At 37.5% G+C, this 25,346-nt stretch overlaps 2 protein-coding genes across 4 annotated transcripts in view; one reads left to right on the plus strand and one right to left on the minus strand.

The window, feature by feature from the left end:
• LOC136253054 (uncharacterized) overlaps positions 1–25,346 on the minus strand; it is a 150,373-nt gene that overhangs the window by 112,005 nt on the left and 13,022 nt on the right. For all 3 annotated transcript variants that reach the window (XM_066045636.1, XM_066045637.1, XM_066045635.1), the window contains exons 2-5: positions 3,379–3,438; positions 930–1,193; positions 604–699; positions 254–352 (exon numbers count right to left, since the gene is read on the minus strand). In XM_066045636.1, coding sequence (XP_065901708.1) covers positions 254–352; positions 604–699; positions 930–1,193; positions 3,379–3,421 — 502 coding nt within the window. In that variant the 5' untranslated portion in view covers positions 3,422–3,438. The remainder of the gene's footprint in view (positions 1–253; positions 353–603; positions 700–929; positions 1,194–3,378; positions 3,439–25,346) is intronic.
• On the plus strand, positions 17,606–18,823 carry LOC136253567 (uncharacterized). Its single transcript, XM_066046233.1, has 2 exons — positions 17,606–17,769; positions 18,196–18,823. The coding sequence occupies exons 1-2, from the start codon at positions 17,606–17,608 to the stop codon at positions 18,821–18,823; spliced, it is 792 nt and encodes a 263-aa protein (XP_065902305.1).

Genomic DNA, 25,346 nt, shown 5'->3' on the forward strand with positions numbered 1-25,346 from the left:
GCCAGTGAGTACACTTGGCTAAGTAGATTATAAATAGTTAATAAACAGGAATTCAAAAAGTATGCAATTATGTCTTGTTTTTGCAGACTCGATCAAAATGTTAGATTGCGTCAGATATTCGTAGATACGTCACATTTTCCTTACACTTGTCCTTGGTAGTACCCATAAGAATTATTTCTCTGAAGTTACATTGGCATGACTAATTCAAGAATACTTACTCTGACACAGTATACAATAACAATGACCTACATACCAACTCTTTTTTCTAGTTGACCATCTTGTTGTTGACTACTATGTTCTTTAGTCTGACCATCATCTTTCACTGCAGTCTGTATCACTGGTTGTAATGGTGCTGTGTAAAGATTTGTGAAACTATTACATATGTACATTTGCCTTGTGTTGCATTAGTCCCTCTACAACATATTATCTAAATGTGTGTATACAGTACAGTACAGATTCCATATCCAAGTAGACAAGAAACTAGTATGCAGAAAATACTTGGAGTATACAAAACTATTATTTTTCTATTAAATATGCACAGTACAGTACAATTATTGATGTGCAACCTATTAAATTAATATAAATTTATCATTAAGAACTTACCAGGTGATAGCTCCAAGTGTGTATCATTTTGACCATTACTACTCTGCTGGGTGTTATTAACATTTGTTACAGTTTCTGCCTCTAGTTGCAATGGTACTATAAAACATCAACAGAGTTATTTTAAAAGTTGTCATAGAATTCAAATATGACAGTTTTGTTAAGTTTATTTAACAGCACACATTTGGACAAGGACTAGATAGCATACAGACACAAGCCACAAATAATTTAAGGGAGAGAAAATTTAATACATAAATTGAAACACTACAAAATTAATGTGTGTACAGTATTGTGATGCATCAAGATACAGTACATAATGCAAAGCTTACATTTTAAAAGAGGTTTAAGTTCAAAGTATTGACGATTTGCATTAGTCATTGCAAGCTCTAGCACACCCCAAGTTGCACTGTCTCCATCTAGCTTCAACCAATCCTGTAAGGTTCTCTCAAAACGATCTACTTGCTTAGGAATATCAGCTTGTATATTTTCAAGTACACTTCTACTCAAACCCAGCTTGAGACCAATTTTATTCCATAAAAATGAGTATTGGGTAAGAAATTCTGTGAAACTGTTTGCATCGGCAACCTGGTAAGCTAATTAAAAAGAAATATAACATCACAGTATCATTACACACATGCAGTATAATTATTGTCCTGTATTCAACTCAAACTTCAGAAAATTATATAATATGTAAGCACTTACGTACATGAGACTTATCCATGGTAACTACATAACTAGTAACTGCTCAAGTTTTGAGAATAACTAACTCAAAGTGTAGCATACATGTACATATGTACTGTATCTCACAGCAACTGTAAATTCTAGGCTTCATATACGTACATAGTCCAAACTACTAAAACCTTATTAGTTTGAAAATAATCTGGCTGTCAGCTTATAACAGTTTTGCTCAGAACATCAACAAGTTTCAAATGATAGGAACTACTGAACTTCCTGAGGGCAGAGACCAAGAAAACAAGGGGAAAGTGTTTTCACAAATCAAATACATACAGTAAGACTAATAAAAAAGTTTACGTTTCTGACTGTACTACTATTCGTATCATGATGTGTGTATTATGGAAGTTAAACTACTATTGATTATGAATCATATCACGAGTTGTTATGGGCACTTTGTATAATACTTTATTTCTGCAAATGTACAATCCATATATTTATACGTACATATATGGTATGTACGCTGAAATGCAATGTCATCTTGTCAGAGTGCAAGTGCCTTAAAAATTCACTAATTGAAAGGCATGGCACTTGTTTCACTTGCACCTATTATAATAAACAAATGGGATAATACTGGATCAAAACTGGTGGCACGGCCTTTAGTTAGTGAGGTTTTAATCACTCACACTCTTGAGAGAAGACGTTGCATTTGAGTGGTACGTACCGTATGCGTACACTTTAAGCCAATCCAAATAAACTCTCTGTTTTCCATCCTGGACTTGGGTATAACTGCACACAAGTAAGCAGTCCATTTCCTTTTTTCCATTATAAGATTGGCAGCTTTTCAAACCATTATTTTCCTGGCACAGTCATAAAAAGCTGCATAAGTAAGCATGCTTAAGCTTGTGCCTTCCCTTTTTATTTAAGCTGCAAAAGTAACACACGTGAATTTTTGCTGACTTGATAGCACACTGACATGTGAGCTGACACTACTACAAAATGGCTTTTACTAAACATGTACAGTATGCAAGAACAACCCAAAAATAATGGAAAATACGAAATAATGGACTGACAGTTAACCAGATACGAACAGTTGATAGGAAATAGAGGATTTATTTGGAGTGGATTTATGCTTGTTAATTAATTAAACCTTTAAGGACTACCAAAATTTATACAGTGCCTACCCTGAAAACCCACAAGTTTTATGAAAACTGCATTTTATTATTTGACAAGTTTATAGTGTTAGCAAAACTTGGGAAGTAGTAAAATCTATTTAAAATTACAGTGGACAAATCGCCTATCGATAACAAACAACACTAACTTAAAAGTGTGTAGAACGTACCATTTTCAAGTAACAGGTTGATCATTCTTCTTCGTAAAGTACATGTATGATGGTGGGCTTTTACGTGAGGCTATATTTGGACATATATACATGTATGATGCTAGTCCCTAAAGGATTAATCCACGTATGTTGTTTCTTTCCTTGCAGAAATAATCATTCCCCAAGATGGACCGATTGAGCAAAATCGACTGAAAAGGCATGCACCACACTTAAAAAATAATGCTTATATTTATAGCAACAAGGGAACATCTCCAAACTGATTTCGGTATGCTTAACATCATAATGATGTTAAGTTTAGACCCCCTACCCTTCCCTCCTTAGCATCACGCTATGAAAACAATGTACTGAAAATAGAAACACAGAATATTTTTGAAAACTTACAGTAGCTATTCACTTCACTAAATTTTTACATTCTTTGAGTTTTTGCATTATATAGCTGCTTTAATAATGTCATCATTTCTTTCTTGATATCATTATGACGTTAAGCATACCAAAACCAGTTTAGTGATCCGTCCTAATAATATAAATGTATGCAATAGTATTGTTGTAACTACATAGCTAGTTAGAAAGATATTTAAAGTGCTCACCAAGCTATACCAACAAAGCGTCACTATCGTATAATAATAATAATCATAATAGTATTATTTTCTTTGATCTTGCCACTAAAAGTAATCAGACAAAAGATGGTGTTACAGATCATCTGTGCGTGCAAGGGTGCATGGGTGTGTGTGTGTCTGTGTGTCTGCATGTGGTTACAGTCTAACCAGGTTTTCCAAGTCTGACAATCCCCTTTTTATCCTGATCCATTGACTAGACTTCACAATCTGTAAAAGTATATCATATATGTTCCAGTTATTCTACATAATAGAATGCAATAGAAATACCTTTACAGAGTTTTCTTAAACAACACCCAAATAACCATGTGTATACAAAAGAGGTCATTCCCAAAGTTCTAGACAGATAGAGGTCACTTCACTTAAATATTTATCTAAGCTCTTTTACAGCTGCTAAAATGTAGAGCAGCCTTCCAGCTCCAAAACATCAATATTTTAGAAAAAGGATAGTCCAGCTGTAGTTATAGAGATTATGCATATATGCTAGTCACGTGAACACTCTAGAATACGGAATACTTCAGGATTTTGTTGTGTAATGAGTGGATAAAGTATCAAGTGTTGCACAGCAATCTTTAAAAGCGACTAACTTACTGTTTTGATGGACACACATGTTAAATAGTAAGCAAATACCATTCTAACCAGCTACTGTTTATAGTGAAACTATCCCTAATGGATAAGAAAAACAAGTTGCGAGTTTTCCGATATATTGTGGGTATTGGTAAACAATCTACTCAAAATGGCATCAAATTTGGTCAGTAACTCCCTCTGTATAACCTTTATACAGATGATATAATTATTGCTTGTATCTGTACTTACGTACTCTATCTGCACAGTAAATAAATTTTACTGTAGTTATATCGCAGTAGGAGAAGACTGACAGCATCAGAAGATGAGTGTTAACAACAGATCAAGACACACGGTAGTGTGTTGTGTGGCCCAAGAAGCTGGTGCACCACACCGTGAGTATATTGACAGGAAGAAAGAAAACTCAATTTTCACAAATACGTATGTAGCTCTGTGATCCCTTATTCGATTGGAACCAAATTTGCTACAGAAGTGCCGGCCAGGCAGGGGAGTCTACATACCAAATTTGAAGAAAATCGCTCCAGACAATTCCGAGATACGAGCAACCACAACTTCATTTTAATTACTTCATGTTGCACACTTTGCAAAATCTGCCATAAAACACAAATGCATGCTCCAATTGGGCTGAACGTTTGCTCACTTAAAGGACTCATCACAGCAGATCTCAGTGCCAAGTTTGGTAGGAATCAGTTGAACATTCACCGAGTTATGACCAATTATTCGCATAAAATAAGATTAAAAGTCTGTCACACCTACAGGGTAAACCCCTTGAAGGAATGGGTTGAAAATTGCTATGTAGATGGAATAACTATCACAGAAGTGACTTTTTGTGGTTTAAATGAATCCAGATAAAGGCCATCGAGATATGACACAAAACCCAATTTGTGTCACAATTACACAATCAATTTGTATAGGTAATCACACACATTTGAGCGCAATTAGGGAATAATTGTACGAGTAACAGTCAAAATTTCACGAGGCGAAGCCAAGTGCAATTTTGGCTGTTACGGGTACAATTATTCCATAATTGCACGAAAATGCGTGTGATTGCCTATTAATCACATAGTGACCACCCTTCATGGTTTGTAGTACACATCTATCCAGTTCTATGTGGCCATTAACTTCTACCAGGTGATTGCATCATCCTTCTTTGTATTACATCATTTGTTGTTACACTTAAAAGTCTTCGCGTGTCAGCAATTCTGATTGGCTACTCAAAATGTCTAACATATGCTGCACTTTAAAAGACTTCTATTGTCAGCTTATTTGATTGGCTATTTATTATACCACTTTCTTGTTGCACTTAAAAGGCTTGTGCTATTTTATTGGCTACTTTACAGTGCAATTACAGAACAAGGCCATGTGATTTGGGATTAATTGCACTCCTACTATTTAGACAAATGTATGGCAAACTAAAATCACTATGTGATTATATAAATAAAAAAAAACTATTAGTTTTTGTACCTACCAGGCTAACCGCTTAGAGCAATGGAATGAAAACGGTATGTAGCTGAAATAATCATCACAAAAAGTTCTTGCAGTAGTACAGAAGAATCGGATTACAAACTACTTAGTTATGGTTCGAAAGCAAACTACATGTAGTAAAAGCAGGATCAAGATACTCTAATAGAACAGTCACCCTAATAGAGCATTCGGTTGCCAAGATACTATAGCTAATAGAACAATCACCATGCAACTACAAATAAATCCCTCTAGCAATTCAGACCATTACAAGTCACCCTGTAGGGAGGTCTACTTGAAACCAATTCATCCTGTTGAGAGTTCAGCCACAAACAAACCACCTTGTACAGAGCTCAGCTACAAGCAATTAAGTAACCCTGTGGAGAGCTCAGCTAGAAGCAAGTCACCCTGTAGAGAGATCAGCTATAAAAAATCACCTTGTAGAGAGATCAGCTAGAAACAAGTCACTCAGTAGAGAGATCAGCTGAGAAGAAATCATCTTGTAGAGATTTTAGCTGCAAATGAACCACCATGTAGAGAATTCAGCTACAAAGAAACTATCCTGCAGAGCGTTCAACTACAAACAAGTTACCCTAAAGAGAGAACAGCTAGAAAATAAATCACCCTGTAGAGAGTTCAGTTATGAACTGATCTATAACTAAACTACCACCCAAAAGGAAACTTTATTACAACAATAGGGTAGAGAAGTAAAGTGCACAAGAGACTTGAGCATAGTGCTCTGTATGGTACATAAACACAGTTCACATGATGATCCTAACAGTGCTCAGTGAGTCAAGGAAAGTTGGATATTTGCTTTCCCAGTAAACACTGAGTATCCATTTATGTTACAGCTACATAGGTGGGCTGCTTCCCCAATTGATACCAGGCCACCAGGTCCCCATTATACTGCTGGGTAGACTGGAGCAATATGAGTACAGTTTCCTGCTCAAGGAGACAACAACAATGCTGATTTAGCATAACACAGCTCATCAATCTTGAACCGTTTGATTACCAGGCCGATGATGCACACACAGAGTAATCAGTATAGATAGCTAAGCTTTGATGGTATAGCCATGCACGCATAATGTGGATTCATTGATGGTGTGCCCCTAACCAGTAATCTGATACTATTGAGGTTTCTTTCCAATTGCACTTTTACCCTGATATTCAATTCTGCCTGTTTATAGATTCCACTTGCTTACTAAAGAGAACAGAATAGTAAAGAGACTGTAGACTGTTTGCATGACTGCTCTATTAGAGTATCTTGATCTTATCAAACAGTACGATAGTACTGTTTAAGTAGGGATTGGGGTGGATTTGGCGCGCGCCTCAAATTTCGATCCCTCAAAAATCATCCTAGAAATATCTCACACAGCAAATAAACCTTTTACTAAAGAGTCTTCAAGTTTTTAACTTTATTTCTAGCGTTATATATCAGGAAACGACTAGAAAAGTGCTGGAATTTTATTTCTAAAAAAATCGCTAAAACAGAAATTTTCGTCTGCCTGCCTGCCAGCCTGCCTGCCTGCCTGACCATATTCGCAAGGCTACAGGCCAAACGAAGCAGCGAAGGATCACCATTCTTTGCCACAATATTTAACTCGCTGCTGGGATGTGCCTTTTCGGGTTCCGACGAGTGTCTGCCTTCTGCTCTTTGCCTTTCCTTTTATCTTCAATTACGGATCGTCTTCTTCTTTTCCAGTCACGGAGGCGTTAATAATTCGTATCGACACTTTCCTTAGAGCAGCCGTATTCGGACGCCACAAAACTAATAACGGATTCCGTACTGTAAGGGCAAGTAGATGCCTGAATAGCAACACTTGCAAAGCGATTTAACAGCCTAGTGAAGTAAGAACACACTGCCACGCCCTTATCAATCAGAGCGCGCGCTCGTACTTAACGATCAGTGGACCACGCCCATTAATAATGGTCCAGCTGTAACTAATTGTAGAAAACAGGAGATAGAAACCCTGCATGCCTTTCAATTTAGTAATTGAGCAGCTTGCATAAAGCGAGCAGCAAGATCGAGATACTCTAATAGAGCAGTCAGTGCCAAAGATCAATAATAGCTATATACCTATACCAAAAAAAGTTAACAAACTAGTGAATTTAAAAATTGTTAATTTAGAAATGAAAGTAGGGATCAAGCCATAAAAACTACTGAAACAAGTGATTTGAATGATGGCAACTATTACAACATAGCTTTGTGGGGAAATCCCTACTTTGGCATTGAACATATATGGTGACGTGGTGAGATGCCAATGTAAGGATTTCCCCACAAAGCTATGTTGTAATAGTTGCCATCATTCAAATCACTTGTTTCAGTAGTTTTTATCGCTTGATCCCTACTTCCATTTCTAAATTAACAATTTTTAAATTCACTAGTATACAAACAACCCTGCTATTTTTGGTAGGAGCCGAGTTTACTATGCCTATAACTCTATGCTTCATCAGTGGTGTCTCTGTCAAATTAATGTTGATGAAAATACTAGTGAAATTTTACCTGGATTATACCACTACATAGCTAATCATGTATAGCTATAATGCAAACGAAAAATCAATTCATAATCACGTGTTCCATTTCTGGTTGGAAACTAATACCATTAGGTGGTCACAACATAATATTGAAGCCTAAATCACTTGCTGGAGAAACTAAAACTTAGAGTTATTGCAGCCACGCCTCCCATTTTGGTCTCAGATGCGCTAGGAAGAAATTTCATTCCGCTTAGTTTGATGGAAGGAAAGCTCAGATCCATATGAAACTTGCGCTGTGCATGAAGTGATATCCAAACTATATTGCTGTATAGTGAAAGTTTGTGGGCTTTCCTTTTGTTGATTACTGGGTTGCTCCGAATCCAAAAAAATACGTGATTTCCGGCCGATTTTTGGCAAAGAGTAGCTCCGTACCAAATCCACAGTAGCAAATCGATTTATTTCTACTGTGGATTATAATCAGGCATAGACCTGGACTATATATGCCAAGTATGGGAAGGAACCCATGCTTCATCCGGAGAGCGCGCAATTTTTCACGATTTCCAGCATAAAGCAATCGCGATTCCCTTCGTATGGAGAAATATAAATAAGTTTTATTGGTACGTAGAAAAATACTTTGATATGCCCTAGTGGTTGAAATAGTAGGGGGACAATTTCGTGATTATCGATTTTTTCATTGCGGACCCTAGCTTAGGTGTATTATTAGCTGAGACCATTCTTTATAGCTTGTGATACTCAGGGGCGGATATAGGATTTATAAAAGGGGGGGGCTAACTCAAGGTACTAATCTCTTGGGTAAAGGTGTGCGAAGTACACTTCCCAGCATGCAAAGCATGCTGGAACTAGGGGGGTCTGGGGGCATGCTCCCCCAGAAAATGTTTGAAAAATAGATACTAAAATACTGCAATTTGGACATAAAATTCATAATATTTTCTGCCTGTAGATATTTTATATACTGCCTTTAGATTATAGGTATGGCTCTCTGAAGCATTTTGCTAATGGAAAAGTTTGGGTAGGTACAGACAGCCAAGTACATGATGCACCCCTCTTACAATTGCACAACACTGAATAAGTGCATGTTAGAATAATAATGTTGAGAGTGGAAAATTTTGAAATTTGAACAATACAAGATTGAATCTGAGAGCATTTTCAATGGAAATTGTGTACCTGAATTAAGTATTGTCATACATATTAACTACACAAGTAGATGAATGAAGCCCTTTAAACAGACCAATGCACTTCATTGTATGTATAGGTGCAGGCAGATTTGGCATAACAGAACCAACTACATGTTTCCAGTGAATGTTCTATTAGAGTAGTTAGCTGACTGCTCTATTAGAGTATGTTGATCTTGTACACCTCCAATGCTGATCCGGGTCCTTGTTGCATAAACTTTAGCATAAATCCACTGATAATACCTTGGAAAGATGTTTATAAGGTGGTTTTATGAGTATTTGTATTATTAGTGATCATATAATTATGCTAAGACAAAATTTCATTATAATACTCAGCATATTGATCAAGTAAAGCCTAAATATGAAGGGGGGGGCTTCAGCCCCCAAAGCCCCCCCCCCCCTGGATCCGCCCCTGATACTTTCTTTTTCTACCTACAGCACTTAGTTCAGCCAAGAATGTGCCTCCAAAAATTCATGAAATCCGCCATTGTAGCTTTATACAAAGTGAAGTGAAGTCACTGATAAAAAAATGGCCACTATGTGATACCAAATCACAACTAAACGTCATGAATTGACTGCTACAGAAGACAATAAGATTACAATACCTTTAGGGTTAGTGAAACAGTGCCAACCAGAAATGAAGAATAGTGCACTACTTTCAACCTCCTCTGGTAACTTGGTAAAGGAACACCACCACCAATGATAGCTATGTAAATGATGAGTGAGAAAGAAAATTGGAAAACGTTGACAAATAAAAACGAATATCAGTATCCTGGTGTGTATGAAACTGCCCAGCTTCAGTGTGTTTATCAAAAGATGATTACAAAAATTAGAACAATCAGTGGAAAGCGATCCACATTTTATTTGGAATGATATCCAGTTGTCTAAAGGAAAGATAACCGAAGATAGGTTGTTGGAAATGGATGTAGGTGGTAAAAAAGAACATATTTACAATCAATCTGAACCCTGCATGTGGTGGAGTGAAAGTATGCAGTGAGCCTTCATGCAACTATGTTGCTGCAGTGTGAGAAAAAAGATGATGCAAACTACATCCATCTGCACCATTAAAATTAATCATGTGAATGACTGTACAATAGAGTTTGCATATTTGTGTCCAGAAAATTCAAATGACAACTGTCATTGGATATTTGCACCCATCAGAAATCAAAAAGAACTAATGATTAATCTACATAGTCATGCAATTCATGGGCCAACTAAAATTGCCAAGTACATACAGGAAAATATTTCTAGAGCTGTATCACTTAATTCAACACTTAGCACCTGATATAAGTCAAAGAAACGGATTAGAATTTGTGCCAGGTGTAGTTGATAAGGCTAGTACACATTTGGGCCAGAAAAGGACTGAAGTAAAAAAGGCCAAGCTGACATCATCTGCAGGGAAAACATTTGACTTTTTACAGTAGGAACAGAATCTTGATAAAATCGATGCAGAAGAGATTAAACAGTTAGGTGGCACTGCTCAAGGATATATGGTTAAAAAATCTATCAAGACCATACCTAGCTTCTGCTGGACTGGAGGATGGAATAAAATACATATTTGCAATGAATCCGTAATTTTTATGAGTGGATTGCTATCAATGTTTGACTTTATACAAACAGATATAGCATACAGTGTAAGTACAGAATTTACACACTTATCTAATGCTGTAGCATTTGACTATCACTTGATAGAATGGGAATTGATGCACATGCACTTGCTTTCACCAAAATGTTTTAAAAATTCAAAGCGGATCATCCCAATTTCCAGCCAACTGAAATAAACCCTTTAGGAATAGTGACAGATTGGTCAGATGCTGAAATAAATGGATTAGAAATAAGTATTGGAGAAGATTCAGCCATACAATTACTGCAAGGTACATTGGATTAGATCCTAGCACCGTGTACGTAACGGAGTTGTTCATAGTATGCAAAAGGTTAAAGAAAAGCAAATATTCAGCAAAATTGCTACAGCTATTATGCACTGATGTGGCCCCAGTGCACTGGAATACTTTAAAGCATTGTGCTTACAATCATCTGCAAAAACTCAACTTAATGTTATAAAAGATTTGTCATTGGAAGAGGTGGAATTTCTGTACAAAAACTGCAATTGGACTGCTGCTATATTAAGAAAAGGGTTGAATGGTGGATCAGGACCCAACACTTAAATATGCTACATAAAGATCATGCTGACATGGATATTAATACTTGGAAGAGATGTCCATCATCAACCAGTGCTGTTGAATGGAAAAATAGAGATTACAAAACTGCTACTCCACAATCGTTACTTCCTGCTTTAGTTAATCTATACAAAATGGACAAAGCCATTTGTGCTAAATATGTTGTTGCAAAGCAAGGACATTCAGTGTTCTACAATGACCAAAGTGTTTAAGTGAGGCTAAAAAGCAAGAGACTGCACCCAAATGAAACAGCAAAGAAAATTCCAACACCAGCAAGAAGCAGAATGCACCGGTCCACCAAATAAGCAAGATGACTTTACCAGAACTAAGAAAAGGTCTCTGTAATAGCTTCAGAATTGCATGGGCCAACTTATACTTTTACGGGGATTTCATTGTTATAATAGACTTTAGGTAGAGGTTGCTTTTGTTTTTTGAGTGTGTCTCAGTCCTTGGCCTGATGACTCGATGTGTCTTGATATGTTGTGTTGCTTGATATATTGTTATACTTGCAGAGTTGCATATTATTATTGTTATTTATCTTATGTACAGATCTAAATCTTCGGTTTCCAGTAGACCACAGAGTGGCTTGTTAAGGTACATAATCATGACGTATGTTTATACATGTATATTTCATGCATGGGCTTATAGTGTTCAATACAAATACATGTAGTTTGACATGTATTATTTACATAATTATGTCAGTTGTATTGGAATATAGCTTGAGTAGTGAGGTCAAGAGGGTAATGCTGCACAGGCAAAGCTGAGGTCTCAACCATGAGTACTCTACAGTATCTTTTGTACAGTATCACTAATGGTACTTTAACTAGTATATAGTATTTTTTTAACTAATGTATGATGTCTTCAGTGCAAAAGGTAAAGATAAGCACATTAAATAGGGTAAAGGAAGAAAAGATTTAGTTTTGTTCTTCAAAGTGTTAAAAGTTGGGTTTATACATCATGTCTTTCAAAAAAAATGCTGTATTTTGTGTAAAATAAACCTCCCATGCAAAATACTTTATAATAGTTGGCTATTACTATTCAAACTTATGGCAGTTTTGAGATTTTCTGGCCAAAACCATCACCCCAAAACCAGCCTCACAATACCTTCATGGTGCCTTGGCAGTATTGGTTATATATAGTCAAGCCCAAAAGCTTTCAGTGCAACCTGAAACAATTTCAATAGTGTAACCCACCAACTTATCGGCACCATTTCGTCCAGCAATTGTAATTATTTTTTGGAATGATGTATTATATGAATTTCCGGTTTGCACTATTCGATAGAGCAGTCTTAGTCTCTTAGCACACCAAATTTTAATATGTCACATTGGTGATCATCGTGTTGTGAGTGAAATTTCAAAGCATATCGTGCCCTAATTATTGGCATGAGGTACATATTATTGGTACTCTGTACTTCAGTGATTGACCAATTATCGGTAGATTTTGCAAATTCATCAGTAACTCTCTGGTGCCTTGTTGGTTCATTGTAAAAGTTTTGTGGGATATACAGTCCTTAGATGACTCCGTTTCAGACAAGTTTTCCAGCCGTTCAAGAGATATTCAGTAAAGATGCAAAAACATACTGGTTTCTCGTTTCCAATCATGCGGCAAAATTATTTTACGTATCTTCATATATTCCATGGTTTGTATAATTTACAAGAGCCAATAATTGGTACCTGCCAATAATCAATGACTCACGTATGCTAGGTTGCTATGCATTTTTTTTCAGTAGAATTGACTAACTGACTGATGCCTTCAATCAAGTAACTTGATAATAGTTAAGGCTACAAGCTTGCACTGTTTAACATCATTTCAGCCTGACTGGTGCCTTTTGGCATACCACAGTAACTACAATTATGCACACATCATGGAATGTGTCCCATTTGTTTTCACTGACAGTACAAAATGTCAGTTTGTAGCACATACGATTTCTTCTATGTATGCTGTAGTGTTATTCCAGTATCAGCTAGTTATTACAGTTCTAGTTCCAGTTTTAGAGCAATAATCTATATAAAAGCAGTTCCAGTTCTAATTCTGGAACCATAAACCTTTAGAATTACAGTTCTAGTTCCAGTTCAGGAACCGTGACATTTTGAATCATTCTTCAATTTCTATAACAACACTTCTTTTAACTTAATTACTAGCTACCAAAAACCCATAATGAAATATGTGCACAGACACTCATTAATAAGTTATATGCTAGTCTTGCCAGATTTAATCATTTCATGTATGTAGCTAATTATTAGACAAACAACTATATAACACCACTATTTCAAGTCCTTTGAGGTAACTAATGAGTCTGAATGGTGGCATGGTACAAAACGAGTGATCTGTATAGCTAATTATCAAACACTGAACTGGACATAACAATGTGACTGAGCCAGCATTGTGTTTGGCATTCTCTAGCTAATCAGTTGTTTCAAGCAGTATTGTAGCACATGCCTACATGGTTGTAATACATACAGCTTTTCATGAAGTTATATGCTAGTCTATGTTGTGTGTTTTTGTCAGCAGGAAAAAATCTAGTCTTGTATAGAGCATAAAATCTAATTGGAAAAAACTGTATGGTCATATGACCTACGTATTCCAGTTCAAGTATTAGTTCCAGTACTTGATGAAATTTCTTTATAGTTATAGTTCTATAGTTACAGTTTTGAGGAAAGCAAAATTATAGTCTAGTTCCAGTTCCAGTCTCAAAGAAAGCAAAATTATTGTTCCAGTTCTAGTTCTAGAACTGGAAAAAAGAGCTGTACTGTAATTATTTTAGTTCCAGTACTGAGAATTGGAACAACACTAGTATGCTGATTATCATGTTTGTTTTGAACAAAATAGTCTGTAGTTTCTGTAGTGGCCAGATTTACTGCAAAGGTGTTTCTCGTATCTGTAAGGCAGCGTAGTGAATATCTGTTTGTACATTTTATAAATAATTATGTTTTGTGCAACTTAGTTATGTCTTATGCATATGGCTAGTTACATATATGCAAGTTACATACGAAACATAGCAGTGCATTGTGGCGGGTGGTTTATCCGTGGACTCACGGGCTGTCATTTTAAATATACACCAGTAGACATGCCAGAGAAAGGGCTTCAGCCCAGATCCAGTCACATAATTATGGTCTCAATATTGCAGGGCTGTAGTCAGACTTTAATCTGGGTAGGTTCTTTTAGAAGAAAAGTGGACTTTTTATATGAATCATATTATGGTGTGCGCATCCAGCATGAAACTAAGGGGTCTGGGGGCATCCCCCCACAGGAAATGTTTTGAAAATAGATACTAAAAGGTTGAATTTAGTGGCATTTTCAGTCAATAAAATAACAATTTTTAAGCTAAACTGAAGACCAGCTGTATGGATGATATCTGGGAAAATATCTTTACTGCTACTGTAATTATACCATCTGCACATCCACGTGTCTTAATAAAAATATATTAGAATGTCACAGTGAATAAGAATGGAAAGATTGAGCACTCTGCCATGAACAACAGGGGTAGTGGAGCAGAACAAAGGGTGTTTTAAGCGATGAAATTGACACATTGCATGGAGTTGAAGCATGGGTGCTATTCATGGGCTCTGCATGGAGGGGCTAGTCTACCAAAATCTTAAATTTTAATGAAAGCTCAGTTTAGAATGCAAATTATGTAGCTTTTAAAAGAAATGTAATTGTGACTTTTCTATTATAGTGATTGTTCTATTAAAGTGGTTGACTGCTCTATTAGAGTATCTTGATCTTGCATTGCATGTAATGCAAGCAATGAATGAGTTACTCGTAGCACTTAATTTAGCTTCTTATTAGTGGTATCTAGTAAACTGTAGCTAATGGACTTTTGCTCCTGAAAATTTGGACTCGTATACTAAAATTGTGGACCTTTTTGGTTACATTATGGACCTTTTTGCTAAAATTGTGGACCTTTTTACTGAATTGGGGACCTTGTTTCCAAGAGGGCGGTTCTTCAGAACCCCCTGAATCCCCCTGGCTACAGGCCTGTATTGTATATGATGCATGTATATTATTTACATGCATATATTTGTATGTAGCTCACAGAATGATGTCGGTGTCATCTACAACCCACCTGACTTGATTTTGATGGGGAAAACCATTAAAATGAAGTTTTCTATAAAAGGAGGAGTGAAAATTAAAGTGGTACAAAGGGACAGTACCTTCATATGATGGAGGAAGTGGGAAGTATGGTGTATACTTTCTTTGTGACAAACAGGCTGAATTATTTTACCTGATGATCCTGACATAGACTGCAGTAACTAAGCCGGAAGTGGGGAAGTACAGTCACTAGTGACAAACAGACTATTTTCATGTTACATACTTGATGATCCTGACATAGACATCATTAATATAGCTGCATGCATGCAATGTTTATATTTTCAAAATAATTTCAATATAGTGAAGCTCATTCACATGTGATCATGTTGCATCACATGACCACAAGGTTTGCAACATAAAGATTTTCAATGCAGAGCAGTACCAGGGTAGTAAAATCCTTGATCACACAACACACATCACAATACAACACACATTTTGAATTGGACATCACTAACCAACAGAGGATTGATAAGTCGCAACACTCCTAAACACAATGGAAAGGGCAGAAGAGAGCATCCTTGATCATTAGGTGGACTACGACCAGTCAAGGCTGGTATGTAAATATGATGGATAGCTTTCTCTAAAGGGATCAGCAGTTCAGAAATATTGGGTACAGTTCGGAAAAGATATTTCCACTTGCTGGAAATTGTAAAAGTGCTGTATGCACAGTGAGGATGTTGAGAAGCAACTTAGAAAGTTCTTCGATCTCAGAGACCGATCTAGACACTTTGGTTACAACAAATTGATGGACAAATCTGAAAGTACTAATAGGGGAACCAAGATAGGGTCGACCATCCTAAGTAATAGAATACAGAATAATGGAATATTTAGAGCTGACAGTAACTAGATGCGGGCGGTGACCGGGAAACAGAGAATTTATTTGGAGTGGCCTAATCTACTATAGCAGCATTTGATGCCATCGACAATACAATATTTGATATCCCTAGTTAACACTGTATCTTCAGCACCTTCCTTCAGCAAGTCAGTTTCTAGCAAATACAGCATTGGGAGGACATACTGCTCCCCAGATAAGATGTCTGTCAAACCAGTAAGTAGTGAGACTGCACTATCAATTGATTCCAGAACATCAAGGTAGGTACCAGATGGCTAGCAGTGTGGTCACTGCTCAGCATTAATCTGATAGGCTCCTTCTGTTCCAAAATTCTTGATACTACATTTGACATTGAACCCCACCTGGTAGGCAGTCCTACAGGTGGGGTTCAGGTGGGGTTCAAGATGCCCTTGCTTTGAGGTATGGCTGGATGCCCTCTCGTACACCTTCCCACTGTGCGTGTGGTACCAACTTTTCTGTTGATCATGCCCTATCTTGTCCAAAGGGTGGATTCCCTTCAATACGCCACAACGAAGTGAGGGATATCACAGCTGAATTTTTATCTGAAGTGTGCCATGATGTGGAGGTTGAGCCTCATCTGCAGCCTCTAAGTGATGAAAGATTTCAACAGAAGACAGCCAACACTCAGGATGGCGCACGCTTGGACATTGCCATGAATGGATTTTGGGGTGGTCGTTATGAAAAATGTTATACGGACGTCAGAATTTTTAACCCACTTGCACCATCCAACAGTGGAACCACCCTTCAGTCATGGTACAGGAAACACGAAATAACAAAGAAGAGAGCTTATGAGTTGCGAATCCGTGAAGTGGAACACAGTTCTTTTACCCCTCTAGTGTTCTCTGCTTCCGGGGGAATGGGCCATGAAGCCAGTGTTTTTTACAAGCGATTGGCGAGTTTATTGTCTGACAAATGGAATGACCCTTATGCCACAGTACTAGGATGGATTAGATGTAGATTGTCATTTTGTTTACTACGTTCAGCAATCCAATGCATTAGAGGAGCATGATCTTCACAAGGTCGTTACATCAAAAGTGCTCCTGTGGCCTTGGTGCAATCAGAGACTTAGTTTTTCATTTAATTGTTTAACTGTTATTTGTATGTTCTAATCTTATTTTCTTTATATCTTCAAAAAAAAAAAAAAAAAGGATTACAAATAAACATAGTTGTCTTTATTGCAGCTAATTATTGATCTTGCACAATCAATGCTAGTCTCGTGTGGCCAGACCGCTTTTTCTTCGTCACGGCGCTTACCGTATTTTTCAGGTTCCTTGCGAATATCAGAATTTAAACATGGTCCACGTGCGGATTTTCACGTGCGCGCGATTATTTGAATTAGCTATTTCTGCCTTGGCTAAGCTATGCCACTTGCATTGTCGGATGACTTAAGATTAAGAATCATATGGTTATACTACTGCAGACAATTCGGATGTAGGGAAATAGCTGACTTACTATGTATTCATGTGTCAAAAGTTTACCGAGTTATCGATCGCTACAGTACGTCTGGAAGTGTTTCGCCAATACCACACAGGACAGGCCCCATGCCAGTTTTAGGTAGTTTAGAAGAGTATTCAATTACTGAATCGTTAATGGAGAAGCCAGAACTTTACTTAGAAGAGTTACAGAGCGAATTGTATCACAGCACTGGAACCTGGGTGAGTGTGAGCACCATGTATCGAGCAATTCGAAGGTTGGGCTACACCAGGTTTGTTCTAGTAGTAATAGCTTTTATGTAAAAATAATTGTGATGACAAAAACTGATTCCAGGCCACAGGTTAAAGTCTGTAAACTTAATATTAACTTTAGCTATACCCAGTTAATGTAGCTATTATGCTTTTTAGCTCTGCAACAAGGACAACTCAATCACATAATAATAAATAAATAACATGCCATGCAAAATTATAAAATACTTTAGTGCACAATTCAGTTGTATAATTATCATGATTCTCACCGACCATTTTCAACAGTGATTGCTAATAAGTAAATTTATTGCTGGCTTAATTTGTGATGATGGAATTTTATTAGCATGCAAATGTAATAAGCTCAAGAATCAAGTATTGGCCCATTTCAGAAGCATTGGATGGACTGATCTATAGTAGAAATAGCCTCATCTTTACTTGTTGTCAATTAGGAAGAAACTTCAACATGTAGCTCTACAAAGAAATGATGAACTGAGGACAAAATTCATGGAAGAGTTCAGTTACTTGCCTGCCCATATGATTGTATGGTTGGATGAGACTGGGAGTGATAGACGCAGTGACCGCAGAAAGTTTGGATACCACTTGCGTGGAATGACATCATGCAATTTCAGATTGATTGCAAAAGGAAAACGCATGTCAGCAATTGCTATCATGTCAGAACGTGGTATTGAAGATGTAGATATCTATGATGGCAACATAAATGGTGATACTTTTGGCAGTTTTGTTGACCGAAGTCTGGTCCCCATTTTGCAACCCTTTGATGGTACCAACTCAAGATCAGTTGTGGTAATGGACAATGCCTCCATACATCACGTGGAAAGAGTTGCACAATCTATTCAACAAACTGGTGCAATCCTCCGTTATCTTCCACCTTACAGTCCAGACTACAATCCCTTAGAAGAATCATTTGCCAAAGTTAAGGCATTTCTTAAGTCAAATGAAGTAGCATTAGACAATATGGGCTCAGAGCATCTATTGTTGATGACTGCTTTCAACACCGTCACTACAGAAGATTGTAAAGGATACATCAGACATGCAGGCTATAGTTTTCATACATAATTTAACTGTATATAATTAAACACAACACTTCTGTATATGCACACAATACACAGATAATCACACATCATGAATAACAATCATGTATAAGCAAACTGTTTTAAACCTCATGTACTATAGTGATCACGTAGATAATATATCTAGCTGATTAAAAAGTGAATCTCTTCGTTTTTTAAACTGCTGCTCAGTAATGGCCCACGTTCATACATTTTGTGTAATTGGTCAATTTGATTCAATAATTTCTCTTGATATGCTATCTTCTTACCAGGAGACATATCGCTTTCATCTGTAGCTTCCTTATCCTTTCTGGTGGGACTACGATCCACTTTCAGAACTGAGACAACTTTATCGGCAACCACTGATGCCATTGCATCCATACCTTCACTACTCACTTGAGGTTTTGCCTTTCGTTGATTCCATATAGAGCCAGCTGGTGGTACATCTTTGTTTTTATGTTTGCCACAATCAATGGTTTCAGCCCAAAGCTTGTACTGTATTTTATTAAATCTATCAACATGCCTTTCTTGCAACTCAACAGCCAAAGCGTCAACTCTTGCAGCCTTCTGTTCTGCAGCATTTGGTGGTTTATCTGCTTTTATCTTCTTTGGCGGTGGCAAACTATCAAGGCAAATTACAGACTCTTTTACTTCCCTTCCATCACACCATAACTGTCTACCATGATTCCGTATCCTCACTAACTCTTCCTTGATGTTATCTGTTTCTGAAAAACAGATCTTCCGAGAGGAGACATAATAACCAACTGAAAATTCCATGTTATATGAAACTACATCCTTTCCCAACTGTTCAAGTATTTCCTCTCGAAGATACTTCAGTTTGCTCAACGAGGTAAGGTCTAGGTTTAGCATGTAATTCTTTGAATCTCTTTTTCGAGCAGCATTCAGGACTTTTATTGCAATTGAATCCAATCTCTTCACAGGATGACTGTTACAAATGGTAGCGGTACCGATACTTGATACCCCACTACTAATGTTGGCAGTACTTTAAGCTTCTTTACCACAAATTGCCGCGGTGACATCAGTTGAGCGCGCTGCTTCGATATTCCCGCTTAAATTCCTGCCATTGTGACTGTCAGCCTGGGTAACATTATAAATCTGAGTGACAGAGTTAGCCCCAGATGTTAGTGAAGGAAACACAGCACAAAACTTTTCAATTACTTTTTCCCCGCCGGGTATAGCCTTTAACACATTCTCAAAGCCAGGGTCCATTTTCACCGGATGGTAACTGGTGAATCACGTGTGTATATTGGCCCATGATCACATGTCTGTGTTTGATTTTCGCAAGCAACTTGAAAAATACGGTATCGATTAGAGACTATAAGCGCCTACTCCGAAATAGGGTCTGGTCCAGAATCAATACGTAAACTCGTTTTCACACCCCAAGCAAGAGCTCGGGGTGTTTGATCAACTCTCGTCATAAAACGTATACTTCCTTTTAAATTTCAAGCCACGTACGCACTGGAAATGCCATGAACGATAGCCGGTGGAGCTGATGAGACACTGAGGCTGGTTTTCTACGGTTAAAAAGGTCACGGATCGATTTCTTGTGAAAACGAAATGGCTAAAAGTGAACTTAGCAAGAAATCAACTGTGTTCTTTTTAGCCTTAGAAAACCAGCCTCAGTATTTCTCATCGACTGGCTATCGATGAGAAACACTGAGGCTGGCTATCGATGAAAACACTGAGACTGGCTATCGATGAAAAAGCACTAAATAGCCTTAAGTGCTTTTTATAGCCTTAAGTGCATAGTAGTAGCAGGGCCGCCCTGGGCCCCCGGGCGGCCCTGCTACTACTATGCACTTTCCAAATGCTGCAAACTTAGTAAATAGGATTAGAAAGATAAAACTTAAGAAGGATGCTAGTAAGTACAAGAAAACCTGTAACTTGAAAGCTAACACCGAATGTTCGAACATTGCTTAGTTCCTTCCCATTGCCCGTTTTTTTTTTTTTCAGTGGAGTCCTCCTTAACAATCACTGCGTCCATAACCTCTTTGTACACTGCTGAGTGATTATTTTTTAAATTTGAAAACAAATTTGAAGTGTTTCCATGTTTAGCCAACATGCGTTTAAGACAAAGATGACAAATTGCACTTTCACCGCTAACCACTCTCCCATCACCACGTTTTTCCAAACCAAAATAATCCCATGCTGCACTCTTCATTCTGGTTTTATTAACAAGCTCTGCCATACCGTAATAGCAACATGAATTAAGTAAGAATGTTGATATTTGTTATCATTGTAATAAGAAATGCACGAAGAGAAGTGAAGCTGTACAATGTGACCTATGCTATTCATGCATCTTGTGAAGGCCTGTCTAAAGAGCAGTATAAGCTACTTACCCAACTAACACCTACCATTGATAATGTTATGTATTATTGCAAATTTAATAAGTGTGAAACAAGTTCAAAGCAACTCATGTTTAGCTCAATTCACAAAGCCCTTTTTCCATTTGATAACTCCAAATCTGATGAAACTGAACCACTTATGTTAGAACAAAATGCTATTAGAAAAGAAATCTCAGACCTGTCTGCCAAAGTTAATGCCTTGTGCTCTATGAATGAAAATCAGGAGAAAGAGATAAAGTCTACAGCTTCCTCAATTGCTCAAAGTTCTGTACCTACCACCCAATCAACCACAGCTGCATGGAGTGTCATTGACGAAATATCCAATCGAAGTCGCAAGAACAACTTAATAATGCTGAAGGAGCTGATTTATCAGCTGATAAAGAATCATATATTTCTTTGTTCAACAGTTTTTGACCTCAATGTAGAAGTAGACAAAGTCCTTCGTCTTGGCAGGAGACTTGAAGAAAAGCATAGGCCATTGCTTGTCAGATTGACTTCAAAATGTGATAAACATGCTGTTCTCTTTCAAGCCCCCCACCTCAGATTCCATGACCAGTATAAAAGGGTGTTCATTTCCCAATCCGAGCGTGTCAAACATAAATCTTTAGTCCAAAAACTGAAATCTAGAAGAGCTAAAGGTGAAAGAAATTTAATGATAAGAAATGGCAGTATTATTGTTAGATACACCCGTGTAGTAAGTAAGGAGTCTGGCTCAAGCAATCCACTCTGGCTTCACATCGTTCCTGATATCCCTTCTACATTTAATAAGCCTGTAACTAGATCATCTGGTGCTGGTCACCACAAAACACTAAATTTAATGTTGATCAATATACAAAGTGTGTTAAGTAAAAAAGAGTCATTTTTTGAATCGATAAATCATCAAGACCTTGACATCATCTTGGAATGTGAAACCTGGTTAAACCAATCTATACTGAATAGTGAGATTTTACCTACTTCATACTCTGTATATCGGAACGATCATGATGATGGATATAGAGGTGTTTTAATTGGAACAAAATCGAACTTAAGAGTCACAATTACTAGACATCCATCCTCCTTGGAAATATGTATAGTATCAGTTTATTTGTCTGATAACAAACAAATTATTGTTATTAGTGCAGATAGGTCACTTAGCACAGACATTGTGTACTTTAATAATTTGTGTAATCTTATCACTGAAACTGCTACAAAATATCCAAATGCTATCATCTATTGTGCTGGAAATTTCAACTTACCGGACATAGACTGGTCAAATGAATCAATAAACAGTCACAGATATCCTCTTTTAATAAACTAACGAGCACTCGACATGATGCATGATTGTGGTTTTGCACAAATAGTTAATTTCCCCACCAGAAATAATAATATTTTAGATTTGCTATTCACCAACAGACCTACTCTGGTGCAGGAATGTTACTCTACTCCTGGTATAAGTGATCTCGAAATCATAGCAGCAACAGTTACAAAGTTTATCTATGGAATATTGTTAATATGTCTGAGTGAAAGAAGCTATGTGTAAGTTTTCTAAGGAGTTTTGTGACCAGTTTACTGTAAAATCATGTGTGGAATCTTTATGGAATTGTTTATGAGACAACCTTCTTCTTTTACTAGACAAATATGTTTCATCAAAACTGAAAAGAATCAACAACTGCCAACCATGGATTAATAGACATATCAACAGTTGAGATGACAGAAACAAGCTAGTTATAATCATGCTAAAGCTACAGGTCATCTGCTGATTGGTCATGCTATAAGGAATTTTTAACTTTGCGTGGGCGAGATCAAAGGAAAATGTGTACTTTAAATTTCATAAAGTACACTCTCAGCCAACCAACAGTGCTTCATGACCACAAAGAGTGCTTTATTGAACGAATAAAGCATTCTTTGTGGGCAATAAAGCACAGTTGCCCACATGCCTTAGTGCAGGCTAATAGCCTGCGGGGTTCACATTAGTACGACTAATCACCCATGTTGGTGAAGGCTGATAGCCTCGCCGTGCTGAGCGAGGGGTCACCAACTCACGAAAAAGGGGGTACGGATTTCAAAATCTTGAACAAATTTCTCAAGATTTCACGGATTTCTAAAGATTTCACAAAATCGAACGAGAGCTGCAAAATCTTACAGGTTGGTGTAGAGCGATAAGTTCTGAAATCACCACAAAATAGTGGGAGAAAGAAACAGAAGTTCAGCAGGCATATAGGAGCAAAGCCACACGAAATTGAGAGGAATTGCGAAGCCATATAAACTCTGAAGTAAAGCCAAGGCATAACTATTAAATGAAACCCTAAAAAACCAGGAGCAACTCACAGCTAAAGCCCTATAAACCAAGAAACAAGGCCAATCATTCAGGGGAAATCCGGTGCAAAACCCCTTAAAACCAGGAGCAACTGTCAAAGCTCTATCTGGTGTGAAACCCAACAAAACCAGGAGCATCTGTATACTTAAGTTGCTTTTGTAGTTGGTGTGTTGCTAAGTTTATGAAGTTTTGCTAAGTTTGTAATTTGCTAAGTAAATCCGAAGCGGAGCAGAACATCGGATTTCATTCTTACTTTTGTGCAGGAGCAGTTTGCATGGATTCCCCTGTTTTTGTATGGCTTCTTTCCCACAGCTCCTGGTTTTGTTTGGCTTCCACAACTCGCAATCCGAAGCGGAGCAGAGCATCGGATTTCATTCTTACGTTTGTGCAGGAGCAGTTTGCATGGATTCTCCTGGGTTTGTTTGGCTTCTTTCCCACAGCTCCTGGTTTTGTTTGGCTTCCACAACTCGCTTAATACAAATCCGAAACGGATCAGATTTTATTCTTACTTTTGAACAGTTAGCATGGATCCTCTCCTGGTTTATGAGGCTTCTTTCCCACAACTCCTGGTTTTGTTTGGCTTCCACATATTTCTTAATACAAATCCTAAACGGAGCGGAACATCGGATTTCATTGTTACCTTTGAACAGTTTGTATGGATTTTCTCCTGGTTTTGTGCGACTTCTTTCCCACAGCTCCTGGTTTTGTGCGGCTTCCACAACTTGATTATACCATAGATAATAGAGATTATACAAATCCGAAGCGGAGCAGAAAATCGGATTTCATTCTTACTTTTGTGCAGGAGCAGTTGAGTGTAAGATACGGTACCAGAATCAGAATCACGATAGCAACATAAGATTTCGTATTTCAGGTAGGATTTCACAGAAGGTGTACGAGATTTCGAAGCAGTTGGTGACCCCTCGGTGCTGAGTGATCAATCACCCCAGCCAATACAAGTTCTACTACTGGATTACTGTTATAGACATACCTAAATGCTTTGATGAAGGGTGGGAGAAGGTAACATTGCTGTTACGTTTGTTAATGTAAACGAACAAGTTCTGGAGATATCACAGAAATATATTGCCATGTGACTCACAATAGATTTGATTGTGGGTTTCAAGCAAAACCTGCCAAAATACACGATGAATGTCTTCCATGCCAAACTATGGTGAACTACACATGAGTTACTTTGTTAAACTAGTTTGTGTGCATTCAGGCTGCTAATAGTTCGTGTAACACATGTTAATTACGAGTCCTAGTGTATGGTGAAGCTACACGGCTAGAAAGTTCCATAGATCATTTAAAGCATAGCCTTGCTAGTGCTTTATGAAAAATAAAGCACTTGGCCATGCGCCTCGTGCTTTATTTTTCATATAGCACTCACAGCTATGCTTTAACATATACAAAAAGACCATACAAAGGGAATGCCAAAGAGCATTTAGGAAATACATGTTTAACACCATATATGACCCATATCAAAATGGCAAGAAGAAACGGCTGTTTCAACATATCAAACCATCATGAACAAATTATTGCGGTTTAGGAACACTGCACAAGAATGGCACTAACTATACTGACAACCAGATGAAATCTGAGATTCTTAATGAACAATTTTCTTCAGTGTTTACTAGGGATGATGGTTCAGAATTGCCACACATGGGAGACAGTCCATATCAAGATGTTTCTTTTATTGAATTTGATTTATCTGGTATTGCCACTTTACTATATAAATGATCTTGATCCCACCAAGTCTTCAGTTCCTGACCACATCCCTACCAAAACTACTGAAAGTTCTAGCAACTGAGGTATCTCCTTGTCTCCAGCTACTTTTTTCTGCCTCCTTAAATCAATCTACAGTATCATCAGAA

Source organism: Dysidea avara, chromosome 4, assembly GCF_963678975.1.
Source record: "Dysidea avara chromosome 4, odDysAvar1.4, whole genome shotgun sequence".
Classification (NCBI taxonomy): domain Eukaryota; kingdom Metazoa; phylum Porifera; class Demospongiae; order Dictyoceratida; family Dysideidae; genus Dysidea; species Dysidea avara.

What these genes read in the sequence shown, in the direction of transcription:
- LOC136253567 (XM_066046233.1), top strand. Translation starts at nt 17,606, where the DNA reads ATGCCAGTTTTAGGTAGTTTAGAAGAGTATTCAATTACTGAATCGTTA. An exon ending in CGAAGGTTGGGCTACACCAG is followed by an intron (nt 17,770 to 18,195) that starts GTTTGTTCTAGT and finishes GTTGTCAATTAG; the next exon opens with GAAGAAACTTCAACATGTAG.